The sequence below is a fragment of the Clinocottus analis genome, unplaced genomic scaffold (genome assembly GCF_023055335.1).
Source record: "Clinocottus analis isolate CAN_PGR_092001 unplaced genomic scaffold, fCliAna1.0.p SCAF_21, whole genome shotgun sequence".
NCBI lineage: Eukaryota > Metazoa > Chordata > Actinopteri > Perciformes > Cottidae > Clinocottus > Clinocottus analis.
Window position 1 is genome coordinate 4,387,120 of NW_027175943.1, and position 16,535 is coordinate 4,403,654.

General features: G+C 39.3%; 3 protein-coding genes across 3 annotated transcripts; 2 read left to right on the forward strand and 1 right to left on the reverse strand.

Moving 5' to 3' along the window:
- Positions 1–3,580: 3,580 nt before the first annotated feature.
- tm4sf5 (transmembrane 4 L six family member 5) lies at positions 3,581–8,340 on the reverse strand. The gene is made up of 5 exons (XM_068587858.1): positions 8,167–8,340; positions 6,985–7,065; positions 6,222–6,364; positions 4,592–4,787; positions 3,581–3,598 (listed from the first exon to the last, which is right to left on the reverse strand). The coding sequence occupies exons 1-5, from the start codon at positions 8,338–8,340 to the stop codon at positions 3,581–3,583; spliced, it is 612 nt and encodes a 203-aa protein (XP_068443959.1).
- Positions 8,341–10,646: 2,306 nt separating this feature from the next.
- Positions 10,647–13,067, forward strand: zgc:103586. Its single transcript, XM_068587766.1, has 5 exons — positions 10,647–10,816; positions 10,926–11,042; positions 11,771–11,882; positions 12,394–12,451; positions 12,858–13,067. Exons 1-5 carry the CDS (start codon positions 10,810–10,812, stop codon positions 12,969–12,971), a joined length of 408 nt encoding a protein of 135 aa, XP_068443867.1. The 5' UTR covers positions 10,647–10,809; the 3' UTR covers positions 12,972–13,067.
- Positions 13,068–13,075: 8 nt separating this feature from the next.
- fis1 (fission, mitochondrial 1) lies at positions 13,076–15,843 on the forward strand. The gene is made up of 5 exons (XM_068587765.1): positions 13,076–13,244; positions 13,695–13,827; positions 14,549–14,625; positions 14,802–14,907; positions 15,014–15,843. The coding sequence occupies exons 1-5, from the start codon at positions 13,104–13,106 to the stop codon at positions 15,115–15,117; spliced, it is 561 nt and encodes a 186-aa protein (XP_068443866.1). The 5' UTR covers positions 13,076–13,103; the 3' UTR covers positions 15,118–15,843.
- The last annotated feature ends 692 nt before the right edge of the window (positions 15,844–16,535 follow it).

Genomic DNA, 16,535 nt, shown 5'->3' on the forward strand with positions numbered 1-16,535 from the left:
AGACTGAGGGGGAAGACAGATGGAGTGAAGTCTCACAAATAGAGGTATTCACCTGAAGTACCACAACTTCACATTTGTGCTGAAGCAATTGATTAAAGAAGGTGTCTTATGCATGAGACAATTATTAAAATGACCTGAGAGCAGGAGAAAATATATCATTTTGACCTTTTTATACATTCATCGAAAAAGGATGATGATGATGATGATGATGTGTCTCATTCAAAAAGTACCTTCAGACTAACAGAGCCACTGTGATGCATGTTAGTAGGAACAAAGGCTTCTCTAACTTAATTTGCAGTGACTTTGATGTCATTGGCTATTAAATAAAGGCAGATATGATCTTATTAATCATTTTACGACTCTTTAGATTTATATTTTGGTGCCTTATAGGGTCCAGGCTCCCAGGGTGAAAACCCCTGGTTAAAATCATTTGAGAGTTAAGGATGATTTCGTATGTGTGGAAGTTCATGATCGTACGTTGCATGAGAAAGATTTATGAGTGCAGTGTGCAGGAGTTTATTTGATTCTGTGTGTTTCCGGCCTCCGATGGCTTGCTAATTCGATTTTAAATTGCTCCCGAGTCTCTGATACAAATACATTAATAACAGCTTCATATTGCAGGGATTTTTGATCTTTTTTAATCTATTTGGTATCTTGCTGCACCGCAGGACATGTGTTAAGATGCCTAAAATCTCACAGCCACAGTAACTCGTCTGCCCTGATATCAAAAGCATTTCAAGATGAGGTAATTCAATTGAAAACAAACAAAAATCCAGTCATTGTCGACTCAAACCGGTCTGCTCCTCCCACAGTGTGGGTGTTTACTGGTCCCCAGTCCAACTCCTTGTTTTCTGGCTCCCTCCTCCCTCAGAGGTCCAGACATTCCCACACCCATGTTGTTGGTTTTCTGTTGACGCTGGCATGCCTCAGTGGAGCCGGGACCGGGACTGACTGGCAGCGGTTGGTCACGGCTGGTTCCCGCCTCCTTTTATTCTCCTTCTGTACATTATCTCACGCCGCGTGCTATGTTTTTACATTCATTGATCAATCCCAAAGTGTGCGGGCGAAGTGGCCTAATGGTTGTAGCCTAAATGCCATGCAGATCAGCTGATAACGCTGAGTGTCGTAAAACGGACAATTTGAGGTCAAAGGTCAGACTGCCTTTGCTTTCGATAACTGAAGGAAACAGTCTATGGCTGGCTTGCAAAGAAAGCGATGCAATGCCTTTGAAAAAAACACGTTCTTTCTGCTTTTTTGTTAATTTTTTTAATTGATCATTTACAGTTCTCACTTCATCAAGACATTTTTCGTGCACGAGTTGATTTAACCTGCTGGACTTAAACCTCTCAGCTCCACACAGAGAAAAGCTCACACATTTGGTGCACTACTTCTCCTCACTTCTTGCCGTTTAAGCAATGATACAAACAAAGACAAAGTGACGCAATGTCTTGTTGGTAATGTGCGGTCCAAGTGTAAAATATCACGTTTCAGTGTAATATGATGATAGAGGGCCAGAAACACAGACAGGTGCTGTCAGCAGCTTTGAGCAGTTGTTACCTGAGCAGAACTCAAATTATGACCTGACAAAGAAGCTCCACCTTCAGACTTTTCAAGCTTTTTTTTCTGTAAAATGTCATTTTCACTTGGCTGAATATCAGTGCAGAGTGGTGAGCAATTTATTGATACATCACATAAGCAACACCGAGATGCTTTTACGGGGATGTTAAAGTCAAATTGAATAACTGCAAAGTTAAGTAAAAGGTACAAATGCAGCTTTTATTTCAAATGTATTAATTTTAGACCAAGGTGTAAATAAGCTTGCAAACCTGCTGAATGTGCCTGACTGTCTACTTTGTGGCTCTGCTGAGGTCATTCGTACTGTGGCGGGATAATTATTGGGTGGTGGACTCCGCTGAGTTATCACTTACGTACATGTGTGAGTCTTGCCAGCGTGACTGTTGCTATTAAGTGAGGCTGTGGTTGTTGTGCTGAGGAGATGTCAACACATGAGAAAAGGGAAACAGGAGCACCATAGAAATGTTAGTTCAACTAAAAGGTTTTTTCTTATCTTATTGTCCTCCTCTGTCCAACTTCTTCTCTCACGAGTCGGGCCCATACTGGCCAGTTCTGCTTCATGTCCCCCTGTCTTTCTCCTCTTTGTTTGGTCAGTGGAGCCTGAAAAGCAAGGAGGAGGGGCTAAATTGTGGGTACATTTCTAGATAATGGCCTCACCACAGGGTCTTAACAAGTGCACAAGGCGGATGTAACAGAATAATTTAGTGCTTGAACAACCGTCTTTTCGACCTGTTGTCATTCCCTGTTGAGGAACCTCGCTCTGCCTCTCAAGTCTCTCTCAAGTGCATGCATGGACTCACATCAGTATTAGTCCACTGCGTCACGACTTTGCATGAGAAGTGGCTGAGAACGGGCCCCCTTCCTGTTTTCCTCCCTTTGTGCCACCGTTCTTTTCTTCAAAATTCTTCTCACTTCTGCTCCTTCCTCACTTTGTGCTGTGCATTATATAAGAGAGCTGCTCAACACCAGCCAATCAGTTAGGATGGTCACCGTGTTGGGCATCGCCCTTGTTTCCACAGCTACACAATTTCCCTCTTTCCGCACAAAGGAACTTGACATTTTTGCGAGAAATTGTTTGGTGAGGAAGCCCAAGTACACAGGAAAGCTGACTGGCGTAATTGTTATTCACCTAGCTGCACACAGAGACATCGTCTCTTCCATCTGCACCGCCATGGAGACATGGCTTTAGCTTTGGGTTGATTGGCGTCTATATTTACCTCCGTGCAGCTCTGCAACAGGCTTTTAACTTAAATGTTAGGTAACAATTACCACGAAGCAGCTCCATGACAGTGAAAGATTATGAGCTTAACCAGCAACTCCAGCATGCTAAAAAGCTGTGTACTGTTTAGGCAGCTGCAGTGTTCACAATGTCCACAGGGGGCATTCTGACCTTTGACCTTGTCCCAGCGTGCAATAATCCTGTTAGATCTGGCTGTCTGGCTATGTGAGCACAGCATGAGGTGAGTAATTGACAGAGTGAGTCGGGAGAAGTTTTTCAACTGGATAATCAGAGTTATAGAGTTACATAGTTGGTACAGAGGTTTCTGTATTCATCACTGTGTTTTCTGGGCGGGAAACAAAGAAGCAAAGCTCAAATAAACGGATCAGGAGAATACGTTTTTAATGTTGATAATCACATTCACCTGACATGCAGTACAACCCAAGCAGAGGCACATTTAACAAAGGTAAATAATTATTTACAATTAGGCTTTGACAGTATATGTTCGAGGTGGAGTCTTCAGTTTGGGAATGATTTATTAATTCAGTAAATGACTTTAATGACTAATTCAACCCAGAATAGGCAGTTCACATAAACCACCAGCGACAATGCAATTCAAACCAAATGGAGTAAGGCTGTGACATAATTAAATTAAGACACAGGTTTGGTGTGAGACAAACAAGTCACGAAAGAAAACCCCAACTTGTTTTATCTTAAAGTGTTGAATGCAGAAATGCGTCCTGGCCGTTGTGACAGTGGGTTACAACCAGGGCATCGTCTTCACTTTCACAATCCACCTTCATCCTGCAAAACACAGAAATCACATGTTTAGTTCATGTTTAGGACAGGAAGCAAGCTCTGAGATGACTGACGGAGCTGTTAATAAATGTGAGCACCGTGTTAATGTGTAGATATTTGTTGTTTTGTCTGCATTTCTGGAGAAATGTTACAAATATAATGCAAAATGTTTGTGTTTATGAGTACAAATGCCAGTCAGCAAAAACATGGACAGCAGTCCTCATTAGATGTTTTATCATGTTCTAATTCAACCTGTGTAGATATTTCTGTTCAAAGGTACACATGCAACATTATAAATGATCTTTGACCTTTTCCAGTGTTCCTGCCAAGCTGCCAGTTTACTTATTGTTTATTTTTAGCGAACCTTTCAACTATTTTTTTTTGAAAGGGCTAAATCGGTCTTGCCAAGAGTTTCATGAGTAGGTTAGCTTAGCGCAAAGACTGCGGTGAAACTTATCCTGGTTTTTATCATAAAATACAATGCAATTCCTTTAAAAGAAAAGTTCACTATTTTGGGAATTACGCTGATTCCCTTTCTTGATTGATACCACTCTTGTGTTTGTACGAATCATCTAAACTTAGCTTAGCACAAATAGTGGAAACAAGAGGAAACAGCTAGTCTGGCTCTGTGCAAACCTTCTTTTACACTCCATACTGAAGTATGGAAACATCACACTTTATCAACACAGGATCAAAAACATTTTCCCTTTCCTGTTTTCCGTCAGTGGCAGACCTGATAGAGATCCAGAACTGCAATCAACACACCACTTATTCATTCAGCAAGCCGCTAAGAGTAGCTGCCTAACTCACAGCTGTGGTGTTTGATAAAATAGTTTGACATTTTATTGCTTCCCCCCATTCTGGCCACTATAAAAACCTCTGTGTAGCTTTCATGACCTCCTGAACTTTAAAATGCTGTTCAGCCGTCACTCTGTCATTACAAACATCCTCCTCTGACAAATTTTTTGTACGTTTGCAGTTTTAGGACTCGTCACCTACATCTTTTCTTTCGCGACAGTCCCCACAGATGCATCCCAAGCAGCCGTTGACCACCTGGATGCCGCAGAGCACCAGCTGCAGCAGCCCCATGGCCAGCAGGATGGAGAACAGCACCACGTGCCACATCACCGCGTTGTCGGGAAACTCGCAGACTGACCACATGGTCTGGTTTGCAAGGTAGCTGGTGGTATTGCCACTGCGAGGGAGAAGAGCAGTAGAGTGTGAGCACTGTCCGAGACACACACACACACACACACACACACACACACACACACACACACACACACAAAGCATGGCCGAGTTTGGGGTGCAGGAGAAACATAGTGTGATGACTGAGTTGAGGAAAAATGTGTCAGTGAAAAGGTCAATGGAACAAGTGAGGAGTGGAGAAAGAAAGCTCATGGAAAATAAAAAGGGCGGTAATAGGAGAGAGGTTCTTGTTTGTTGGAGAAAAGTGACATTCACTGGTTACAAAGTGATTAACTGATCGCAAACATGCTAAAAAAGCACCTCTAAATCTCACTTAACATGCTAGTTGTGCAAAAAAAAAAAAAGTTTTCAGAAGATGTATTATTATGGACTGAACGAGGCTAGCTGTTTCCCTCTGTTTCCAGTCGATATGCGAGGCTAAGCTAACCCGCTACAGACATTTACGATAAGATGTTTAAAAGAGAGATTGTTTTGTTGCATTATGGATATTTTAAGGAGAAAGAAAACCAATATTATACAACACTGATGTATTTGCTACTAACCAACCAATTATCATCTATTCATCTAAAATATTCAGACTAACAGCTCAACACATAGAGACATTTCATTTACAATGATACGAAAGCAGCAAATCCTCACATTTAAGAAGCGGAGACATGTAATTGTTTGGCATCCTCAACTTTCTGGAGAACGATAAGTCTGTTAAATGACAAATCATTTTTTGTCGAATTAAATATTAGAATACCGCTAACGCTGGTTTCCGGTGAATTGTGTAACAGACGGTTAAAAGCAGAACCTCACATGAAAAAACAAAAATGGGTAATTGAGATTTGCTGACGGAACAACATTAAGGCTAAACATTAAAATGCCACCGTGCATTGTTGGTTCCTTTAACCACTGATGCCCTTTAAATGGCTGACGTCATAGACAGCACTAGCCTACATATTAACAACATGTTCATATTTATTAACAATTGTCCCGGTCACCTGATGAGTCTCTATCAGGTGACTCAGTTTTACCTGTCGAAGCTTGTAAAATGTTATCTTTGCAATGTTGTGCGAGGAGACAAATATATAAATATACTAGATTCACTGTTCTTCAACTGAAAATCCTAATTTTTTTGCTGACCACGGCCAATAATCAAGATACAAACAATTTTTTGGAAAGTTTTTCACATTTGACGAGAAGACTCAATCTGAATTCCCGGGCTCATCAGTAGCACAGAGAGTGATGAGCGTGATGGTCCGGCCTGCCACCTACTGGATCCTAAACAATATTGCATTTGTTATCTTTATAATCAAGAACCGAAACTCCTCTGCTGCACTAAAACAAAGACAATGACAGAACATATGACTGATGGAAAGAGCAGTGCTTCTAGAAGATGTCCATTTAAATGTGTGACGACGGGAGGAACACTCACGTGCCGAGGTTTTCGAAGGGGTATTTCCATTCGCCACCGGCCACCCGGCACTTGGGTCCGACAGCCAGACCGGCCGAGGCCACGCTGGTGCAGTAGATCGCTCCAACCAGGCCGAACGCAGAGGAGAACACAGAGTTCAGCATCTAAAGGACAGATAGGAACATTTCGGTGATGTGACATTTGTGATTTACTGGCCCGACTCACTGGTTTCCCAGCAGAGATCCTGGGAGGGGGGGTGTTGATTTTTTTTTAGGGGATTTATTTTCTCTTGTGCCAATTATTCTTGTCTAGAGTGGGCCGTCGTTTTCCATTAAGTCTGTTTATGCGACCACACAAACACCGTTGACATGATTTATGACACAAACACAGCCACGCAGCATGGTTTTATGAGTGGAAATATTTTATATTTTAATTGAATAAGCTGCAAGAGGTTTCTATATTAAATACAGTGCAGTGGTGGAAAAAGTATTTTTTAAAAGGTAAGATGATAGATTTTCTTTGCCTCACTTAAAATCAGTTAAGAATACAAACATGTGTAAAATAAATAAGAAATAAAACTACTAGTATGAGGAACTTTCACACTAGTTCCTTATAAGTCTATTAATTAAGTTAAGTTAGCCCTGCTGCTCTACAATGTAATTACTATAATGATATGATAGCATGATGGTGATACAGTTAATGCGTTGTCTTTAGCCGTCGCTCTCCACCCCGGTCATTACAGCACCGACACATAAATGTAAATCTTTCAGATGACGATGCTCACCCGGCAGCGATTGCCACAGCAACCATTTCCGCAGCAACCCTTGCCCCCGGCCCGAATAGCCGAGCAGCTCGGGCACAGCATCTGAAAAGTTAAGAGAAAAAGAAAACATTTATCAAGCATGACATTCATGTACACGTTGAGTTCAAATACTTTAAATGCAAGAGTTTCTCCAGAGCATAATTATTGTATATGTATATATGTGTGTGTGTGAGTGTGTCTCTTTGTATGTGCTCTTATCTCCTAAAGCAAATATTATATTGAGGGAAAACAACTACAACTTCCTGGTCCCAGCTCTAAACTGTAATATCTTTAGCTCGAAGGACGTGTTCTTTCCACACGACTCAAAGGTTTCTCTGTCCCATTGATGATATCAAATATTTATGGTTATTTATTGACCGCGTCAGCTTTTAAAACATTAAGATAATGTTGATGGAAAGTTGCATAATCTGATCTGTTGTGTGTTTCAATGGCGACAATGTCTCTTAATCATAGTAATGCTTTTTTTTGATGGTGTCAAAGTTGACCTAAAAGGTCTAACAATAGTATAACAAGTACACCACAGTGTAAATATACTACAAGTAAAGTGTCAAGGAGACAATTCTTTATACATATTAGGTGCTTTCACTTGTAACGATTCGTGTTTTTTGTGTAAAGTAATCATACCTGACAGATAATGTAGTGTCATCAATTGTAGTGGATTTGTAGCATAAACGGAAGTGAAAAGAAAAAACTGAAGCGCAAATACTGTAAAACTGTACCTGAGGTAATTTACTTTGTTTTTTAATCTCTTTTAAGTATTCTTAAAGCAAAATATTGTATATGTCGGGTTTATTTTAACATTTTAAGGTGTCTTTTTCCACATGCCAGTATTATATATTTACTGGGAAGAACTTGATTTGGGCATCACATGATTAAAATCTCAGAAGAGGCAAAGAAAAAGCAGATGGGGAAAATAATAAGAGAAATATATAAATTAAACAAAATAAGTGAAATTATTGTTAATGAAACCAAGTGACAAAACACCGTAAACAAAAAAGATCCCCCCAACGTAATAATACTCAATAAAAGTCCCATTATATTTTACAGGTTTACACAGAGCTGAGACAATGACTAGAAAATCCAATAAAACACACAATAAAACATGAAACCAGATTGTGTAAATACAGGTGAGTCTTTACTCACAAAGAGGCCTCCTCCGATGAGTCCCCCCATGAGCCAGACCTGGAGGGAGATCTGATAATTTTCCAGACTCCCCCCGTTGGGGAAGAACAGCAGCAGGTTGGCGATCATGCAGATGAAGGCCGTCGGCAGCAGGATCAGACCCACCAGGCGCGCACACTTCCCCGTACAACACATGGTTTTACCTTTTTTTGTTCGCTCCTTCTCTTCTCTTGCTCTCACTTCAAGTATCTATTCCTCACGAAGACAGACGGAAAGCGGACGGAACAAATAAAGGAGGCAAACGAGGAGCTCGGCGCCGTCCCACTGTGAAAGTCAAACACAGCCGCTGACGGTTATAACAGGAAGGAGAGAGGGAACAAAGGCCAAGTATTGGTGTGGCAATCTGATTTTAGGCATACCTTCTAATGACGCTCAGAAAAAAACGGAAATATTTCAATGGAAGCAAGATTTTGCTTTTAGAGTCCTTGAAACAGATCACGGACAAATTACATTACCACAGGTACCGCTTTAATTAAAGTACTTTCAAGTCATATTTTGATGCTTATATTTTCTATACACTACATTTATTCGTCAGACATAGTCACATTTCATGCGGAGCATATAATTCATTGTTATGAGTGAAGTCCACACTACAAATGTCAAGGTGCAACGCAGGACAAACATTAACAAAACCATCTGAAGAGCACAGGAAGGAGAGGGGTACCTGTGTGTGTTCAGGGGGCTCGACGGCCTTTGATACCTGCTTGTGATGATATCAGTCCGTTTGTTTTATTTATGGCCTACAGCAAACAAACGAGTGGGCTTGGCCTGCAATAAAAGCCGGCGAAAAGATACAACATCTGACTAACTAGAACAGTATGAAGTTTAAATCAATAAGTGTGTGTGTGTACATTTAAAGCATGACAGATATAAAAGCTCTGCCACCACATTAATGTTAAAATGTCTTCTCCTTTGGAAGGTTTCATGATCAGTTCATCGCGGACCTTATTTTAGATTTAATTTGAGTGTGTTCTTGTATAATTGCAAACATTCAATATGCTGCAGCTGTAAATGCAATCTGTGTCAGGTAAATATCACTTTGAGAAAAAACTGGCCTCTTAAATGAGGAGATTTGTTGCACACTATTTGATAAGGTATCAAGAAGTGTATTTGATTTAAGAATTGGTTATTGTCTGTTTAATGTTGATCTGCACTGCGTCTAATCTCAGTGTTACATGTGACAATTCCTGCGTTGTGTGAGACATTGTTCTCACCACCATCCGTCCACAGGTGTTGTGCTTTTCAAGGACTGCCCTCAGCAACCTAACATTCGCTATCGCTGCTGCCGATAGCCTCTGTGACCTTTCCCTGTGAGGCTTGAAAGCCTGTCTGCTCCGTTTGATAAGCTTGTTTCTCGTGGATTCTGGCAGGTAAGGATGACTCATATACCAGACTGAAGGTTTTCTCCCGAAAAGGAATAACGGATGACAACTAAATGTGTTCGCCCCGCATCACGAGAGGTCAGCTCGACTCTGAGCCTGACGCTGCTGATATTCTCTGCAAAGGACTGATGTGTTGTGTGATGATGATGAGTCCTGTACCTGCAAGCAGAGACTTTACTGGGATTGTGTGAGGCATGGATGGAAGGATGGAGCAATTAACTTTAGTAATTATAAAACAAAGATATTTCCTTGTGCACACTGATGGGACTTTACATCGATATTATCATAATTTGTACAATATGGGCGAGTGCGTGTTTTTATGTATTGCTAGAACTAACAATTATCTTCATTATTTAATGTTTTGTTAGTTATTTTCTTGATTTTGGTGTTATTTGTGTGATATATTTGTTTGATATATGCAGCACCCGCCAAGACAAATTCTTTTTTATGTGTAACATAACTAGCAAATAAATGGTTCTGATTCTGATATGAAATATAAATAATGCACAACACAATTTCCAATAGGCAGGGATTATGTTTTCAAAACTGCTTGTTTTGTCTGATCAATTTAGGTTAATATCACAAAAGAAAAAAAGCATACAACTTAAAATAAAACAATAAAATGACATTGATTTTGTGCTTTAAAGTGAATCGATCAATATACCATTTAGTTCCCAGTTAGGCCTATTCTTCTTTTAATCAATAGATTATAGATTAGCAATTTCAGCAATAGTTTTTAGTTTGGTTTATTTCTTTGCAATAAAGTGTTTTTTCTTGTTTTTTTACTATGTTTTCATTATGTTGTAGTTATTATGTTTGTCTTATTTGTTTATTTTTAACATTCGTTTTTGCAGGACTGTCAATTTTAAATGAAGGTTATTTGATTTTGGTTGATGTTCATTCACTTGAACTATGGTGCATCGTTCGATATCACCTTTTTCTCGCGAGAAAACTCTGACAAAAGTCGTGTCACACAAGCGGGTCCCATCATGAGATTCCCGTCTCGTCCCGAACTGATCGATGACGCTACGTTTAAGCAGCCAATAAGGTGAAGGTAAACAATGCACGTGCAACGGTAACGGTAACCCCGCTGTTTTTGCTCCCTGTCGACAAACCTGGTCGGTTTTACATTAAAATAACTGCTATTCGTCTTCAAGCTGTAAAGTGGACTTAACTTAAGTTCAGCACTGCCTACCAAAAAGCGAAAAACTCCTCATCTCCAATGGCGGGCAAGTACATTCAACACACCTGGTCATTTACACTTGATAGATAATTCGGCTCATCGCACATGCTCGCCTTTTTTGTGTTAAATCCCGGTGCCCTATGTGTTGTGCTCAGATAAAGTCAAAGAGCTCGTGTCAAAGTGTCTGCAGGCGCGGGACATGGCGTACTGTCCGTACAGCCGGTTCCCTGTCGGTGCCGCCATATTAACGGCAGATGGCGCTATAATCACAGGTAACAACCCAACAGGTGTCTCATCTACTCAATCAAGCGTTGCCATCGAGACCAACCGAGAACTGGAAGTGCAGTAGTGGAAAAGAGACTATATATGTACATTTACTCAAATACTTAGAGTTACTTGTAGTTAACTTGAATACTGTATTCGATGCTGCTTTATACTTCTAGTTAATTTAATACGGTATTTTTAAATAGTAGTTTTGTTATAAGGTTCTCGTAATTCTGCTCCTTATCTTATCTCATTTGACAATAGTCTATAATTCTGAGGTGAATTGCATTCTCATTCAGTAAATTAGATTACCTCAAAGCATATGGATCAGCTACTGCATTGAAGTGCTTCAGGCACACAAATGCATCGGTAATGATACATAATAATAATAATATAACAAGGCATGATGAGTATGATGCATGATGAGTATGAATGTTTTTCCTGTTAAATCAAGTGTACCTTTTTCATAAATCATTCTTGAAACTTTTTGAAGTTATAAAGTAATTCAAGAAAAGAAGAAGTGAAATAAAGTGAAGGATACAAATATTTAAACAGCAAAGGGAATTACATTTTTAAGTTGATTGAACAAGTACAAAGAGCACACAAGGATCTCAACACTTTTTTCCACTGTGAAAGAATCTTCAGTATGTGTCTGTGTGTGTGTGTGTGTGTGTGTGTGTGTGTGTGTGTGTGTGTGTGTGTGTGTGTGTGTGTGTGTGTGTGTGTGTGTTTTAAGGCTGTAATGTGGAGAATGCCTCCTACGGCCTGACAGTGTGCGCTGAGCGGACGGCCGTCCAGCGGGCCGTGGTGGAGGGTCACAGACAGTTCACTGCCATTGCTGTGACATGGTGAGACTGCAGAATAAAGCTCAAGCTGTATTCGTAGCTTTATAAGCTTCACAGTTATGTCTCGTCCAACAATGTCAAAGACGGCTTCCGCACCTTCAGGATATCATTTTGTGAGTAATGTTTGCTAAATCGAATCGTGCCATCTTTCTAGTAGAACACATTTCGTTGAGTCACCTCCTAAAACATGGACAATGGAGACTATCTGTTTAGTCATCATGATATAGCAACTAAATGTTGCCAAGTTTATTTTGTATTGTTTGAAAAATCAATTAGATTCATCGTACCAGAAATTACCCAGTACTGAACTAATCCTTTGGTGATGGCACATCGATCAAACATGGGAGAAACAGATACAGATATTTTACAAAGTTTGGTTTAGAGTGAGACAGCCTGTGTAATAGTGTAATTAAGGTAATCTAGAAGTGCTACTAGACACAACTTCCTCTCATACTGTAACACATATATAAAGCACATGTTCGTATGCATTTATCTTTTCCTCTCTTCTATGCAGCGATATTAAAGACCAATTTGTTGGGCCATGCGGAGCATGTCGACAGGTTCTTATGGAGGTGAGGCGTCTCTTTTATGACCAGCACACACAATCAAGACATTAGACAATGCAAAATTCTCAGCTTAAGTTTTTATTTTTATAAATTGAAGATAAAAAAAGAGTTTTCTTTTCTTTTCTTTTTCAATAATTTTGATGAATTTTGGACATGCTGAATGTTTTACGCTGACTCCAGCAGTGCTATAAATAACACACACATAAACATGCTTATATAAAGAATGTAATGTTTCTCCACTAGAGTTTTATTCCTGGAGAATATACAAAAAAACATAATCAAACAGTCTGAGTGGGATTCATAAATGAGTTAGACTCATGACCCTCAGCGTTGAAATAAATCATGGCTATGACTACATTTTCATGCTGATACTTTCCTTCACTGCTGTGCACCTGTCTCTCTCTTACAACAGTTTGGATCAGACTGTATCGTATACTTGATCAAACCGGATGGATCTTACAAAGAAACCAGCCTCAGTGAACTGTTGCCTCTACCTTTTTCCCCGACCCACCTCGCAAAGAACTGATGAAACCTCAGCTGCCTCTTTAGACATCACTCTATTTTTAGCTGCAGTGTTTCTTTAATTATGTTATAGAAACCAATAAAAAAATGTTTCCCCTTATTGATTATTATTCATGTATTATATAGTGTTATTACTATGATACCAGAGGCTTTACCAGAAAGATCTATGGAGGACGTCCGTCAGATGTATCACGTGATAAACTGGGCGGAGCCGGGATCTGTTTCCGGAAACATGGAGGCTGTTGTGAGCGATGTGGTGGCTCCAGAAGACCTTAAGGTAAGTTTACAAATAGTTAAACCTCTTTATCTCCCGGAACATACATGACAAACTATGGGCCCCACAAAAAGTGGTGTCAGCTCAACGTTTAATCTCTCGGTAAATGCTGAAACTAGCTTAAAAATCGACCTGTCGGAAGATACTTTGACGCGTCACGTAGCGTTAGCTGGCTAATGCTATCGTGTTTATGATCCAACCCTGGTCACGGGGACGTCGCTATTTCCGTTTATTGACTTTTTATGACTCATGCTCGTAACATTTTGGGACTGCGATGTACTTTTTTTTAGAGATTAACTACAGTTTCCTAATACACACCGAGTGCTAACTCTTGACATCTGTCAAAACAAATGCAGTAATATTAGCAAAGCGCGGTGTTTCGGTTTCAATTTAGTTGAATATGATACGCACGTTTAATTTCGTGGTTGCTTCATTTGTGCTTTGTTTTGCCAGAAATTTGAGAAGAAGTACCACAATGAGCTGGTGAAGGGAGCCGTCTCAAAAGAAACCAAGTTTGAGTATGCTTGGTGTCTGATCAGGAGTAAATACTCAGAGGATATCAAGACGGGGATTGTGTTCTTGGAAGGTAACTAAGTTAGCTAAAAACATGTGCTGTTTTTATTATATTCAAAGCTACATGTTGCTAACTATTGCTAATTGTGGGGGCCTTATTGATATTTTTAAGGGTCCTTTTAAATTATTAAATAATTCAGATATGTACTGGAACATACTTTGTTTGGTCTTTATTGAAAATGGTGAACAAGCAGGATGTCAATCAAATGAAATATGAAAAGTAATTGTATAAAAAGATTAAGAAATATGGTATCTAAATATAATACATAAGCATTATCATACCGGCTGTATACATTAATCTGTGGTTTCAAAAAAATATTCTTGAAAATAAAACAATGTAAATTTTCTTTTTTATCATAATGGTTCATCTGTGTTGAACTTTTTTCAAACTAGTAAAATATAAATTAAAGTTTGGGAAAGACATGGAGCATCTTACCTCGTATGTGAAATGTACCAGCTACAAGTTTAAGATTTGAAAGTTATGATTATATTTAAATGTCTTAGTTATGTATAATAGTTAAAAAATGGTTGTGTATATACAGTGATACTGACATCTGTAATAATTATAAGTCATGTGATATTGTTGATTGTAAAAATAGATCTTTCATTTTTTTTGGATTACCAGGAAAATATTACACAAGGGACACGCCAGCGTCACTGTTTGCATAGTTATGATTGCTGTAACATTTTATGTTTCCAAATCTAACAGTTTGAAACAATTTTTTTCTTCCTAGAACTTGTGCAGACGGCATCAAAAGACGACTCCCGGGACTTCTTGTTCTACCTTTCAGTGGCCAACTACAGACTCAAGGTTAGTGCCGTTTCTCATCATTTTCATTTGTACATGAAGTTTCACACGTTTACTTGACATGAGAATTGCAGCATTGTAATACTTTTCAATGCAGCCCTCGCATTTGATTACATAATTTAACATGTACACGCTTCAGAGAGTACTTTATATTTCATCTCTTCTGTTTCTGCTTCCAGGAATATGAGAAAGCCCTGAAGTACGTTCGGACCCTTCTAAGGAACGAACCGAGCAACAAGCAGGCTCAGGACCTGGAGAAGCTCATCGTCAAGGCTTTGAAGAAAGGTACAAGGCCAATGAGTCGTGACAAAATCACAGAATATTGTTGGTTATTTCACACTGTTGTTTGTCTGTTTAACCACAATGCTGACGTTCACTCGTTCACATCTAGATGGCTTGGTGGGCATGGCGATCGTCGGGGGAATCGGTCTGGGCGTGGCCGGTTTGGCGGGCCTCATCGGCTTGGCTGTGTCAAAGGGAGCTGCTAAATCCTAACCTGGACGTGGGACAACATGTCTTCGCTTTGCTGGGCTGACACACTGACTCCTCACCCGCATAAATATCAATAACGTGTGTGGAGGGAGCTTGATGGATGTAACATTTTGATTTGAAGTCAAGTATGCGCAGTAACACATAAAAGGGTTTGAATATTGCAAGTGAATAACCATTTTTTTTAACCGGGTTAAGATTCACCATACTTATGTCATTACTGAGCTTTCTCTTCACCCTCCATAGCATTGCACTTTCTCATTATTTGTGTAAATAAATTAGGATAGTCAAATGCAGCTCAGTTTCATGTAATTTTTGATTGAGCTTGCACTACAGCCTGAACTTCCAAGTTCAAAAAATGTCTTTCTAAAAGTGCAGTTGAGGTTCTGTAACTGTGTTTCATTATTTTTGACAAAGACTGGTTAAGAAAGTGTTTTTGGTGCAGTTGGAAGTGTAGCTTGTGATGGCAAAAGCAACCATGTGATTTGTTTGCTGCAGAGGCAGCGTGTCATAATGCAGGTAGAAGACTGAATGGAGCTGCTACTGAGGAGGCAACGTGAGGTTTTCTTTTATTTTGGACATGATGTTTCTGTTTTGTTTTGTTCCAAATACTATTTTAGATCAAGGGAAGCAACACACTTATGTCAAATTAATATCTCTTGTCATTTAAAATGCATTTACCTGTGCTAAGTTGTTTTTTCCATCTTGTGAAATAAAAAGATTTTGAACTGAGAGGGTTTTGTGTTGTCAGGAGATTATTGTCGAGCTGTTCATTGACAAGTTCCTCATTTAGGTTGATGAAATAGTTTTAATAATTTTATTTGTATTGGCCATTAAATTGTACTCGAGGCACTTTACACATTAATAACAAACAATAGAGGCAGCACAAAAACAAGAAAGATGACAATAGTGTAAAAAAAATAAACAGTATCACAGGTTAAAAGTAGTAGTAGCAGTGATTAGTTTAATAGTGATTTGTTTTAGAATAAAGCACTTTTTTTTACCAACTTTTTGATGTTTTGGCGTCAAAGGTATTAGTGACTACATCTATTAAATACATGTATACTTGTATCTAGATTTTGTTTTGGAGAGGGAGAGGATCAAAATGCCAACACATCTGAATAATCTGCAAATATAAGGATATTATGAGTGTGCTTAATGTTTTTAACTGTTCCGAAAGACCAATAAATTGTACTTTTCCATTGACGTCAACCTGCATCTGATCAATTTATCACAGTCATTTTTAGAAGAATATTTTGTTGATCGAGCAAAGTCCGTTTCAATTCTTATCTTATCATTTATTGGCTAAAAAATTTACAACACTGTTTTGGTTGAAAGTGATCGAATGTGCATCAGTCTGAGTCTACAGCACTCGGGTTGGGCCTATAGCCTCGTTCACTCGCTGTCAATCATCCTCACATCTT

What these genes read in the sequence shown, in the direction of transcription:
- zgc:103586 (XM_068587766.1), top strand. An exon ending in AGATGGCGCTATAATCACAG is followed by an intron (nt 11,043 to 11,770) that starts GTAACAACCCAA and finishes GTGTGTTTTAAG; the next exon opens with GCTGTAATGTGGAGAATGCC. An exon ending in ACTGCCATTGCTGTGACATG is followed by an intron (nt 11,883 to 12,393) that starts GTGAGACTGCAG and finishes TCTTCTATGCAG; the next exon opens with CGATATTAAAGACCAATTTG.
- tm4sf5 (XM_068587858.1), bottom strand. Translation starts at nt 8,340, where the DNA reads ATGTGTTGTACGGGGAAGTGTGCGCGCCTGGTGGGTCTGATCCTGCTG. An exon ending in GCTGTGGCAATCGCTGCCGG is followed by an intron (nt 6,365 to 6,984) that starts GTGAGCATCGTC and finishes TCTGTCCTTTAG; the next exon opens with ATGCTGAACTCTGTGTTCTC. An exon ending in CCCTTCGAAAACCTCGGCAC is followed by an intron (nt 4,788 to 6,221) that starts GTGAGTGTTCCT and finishes TCTCCCTCGCAG; the next exon opens with TGGCAATACCACCAGCTACC.
- fis1 (XM_068587765.1), top strand. Translation starts at nt 13,104, where the DNA reads ATGATACCAGAGGCTTTACCAGAAAGATCTATGGAGGACGTCCGTCAG. An exon ending in TGGCTCCAGAAGACCTTAAG is followed by an intron (nt 13,245 to 13,694) that starts GTAAGTTTACAA and finishes TTGTTTTGCCAG; the next exon opens with AAATTTGAGAAGAAGTACCA. An exon ending in GGGGATTGTGTTCTTGGAAG is followed by an intron (nt 13,828 to 14,548) that starts GTAACTAAGTTA and finishes TTTTCTTCCTAG; the next exon opens with AACTTGTGCAGACGGCATCA.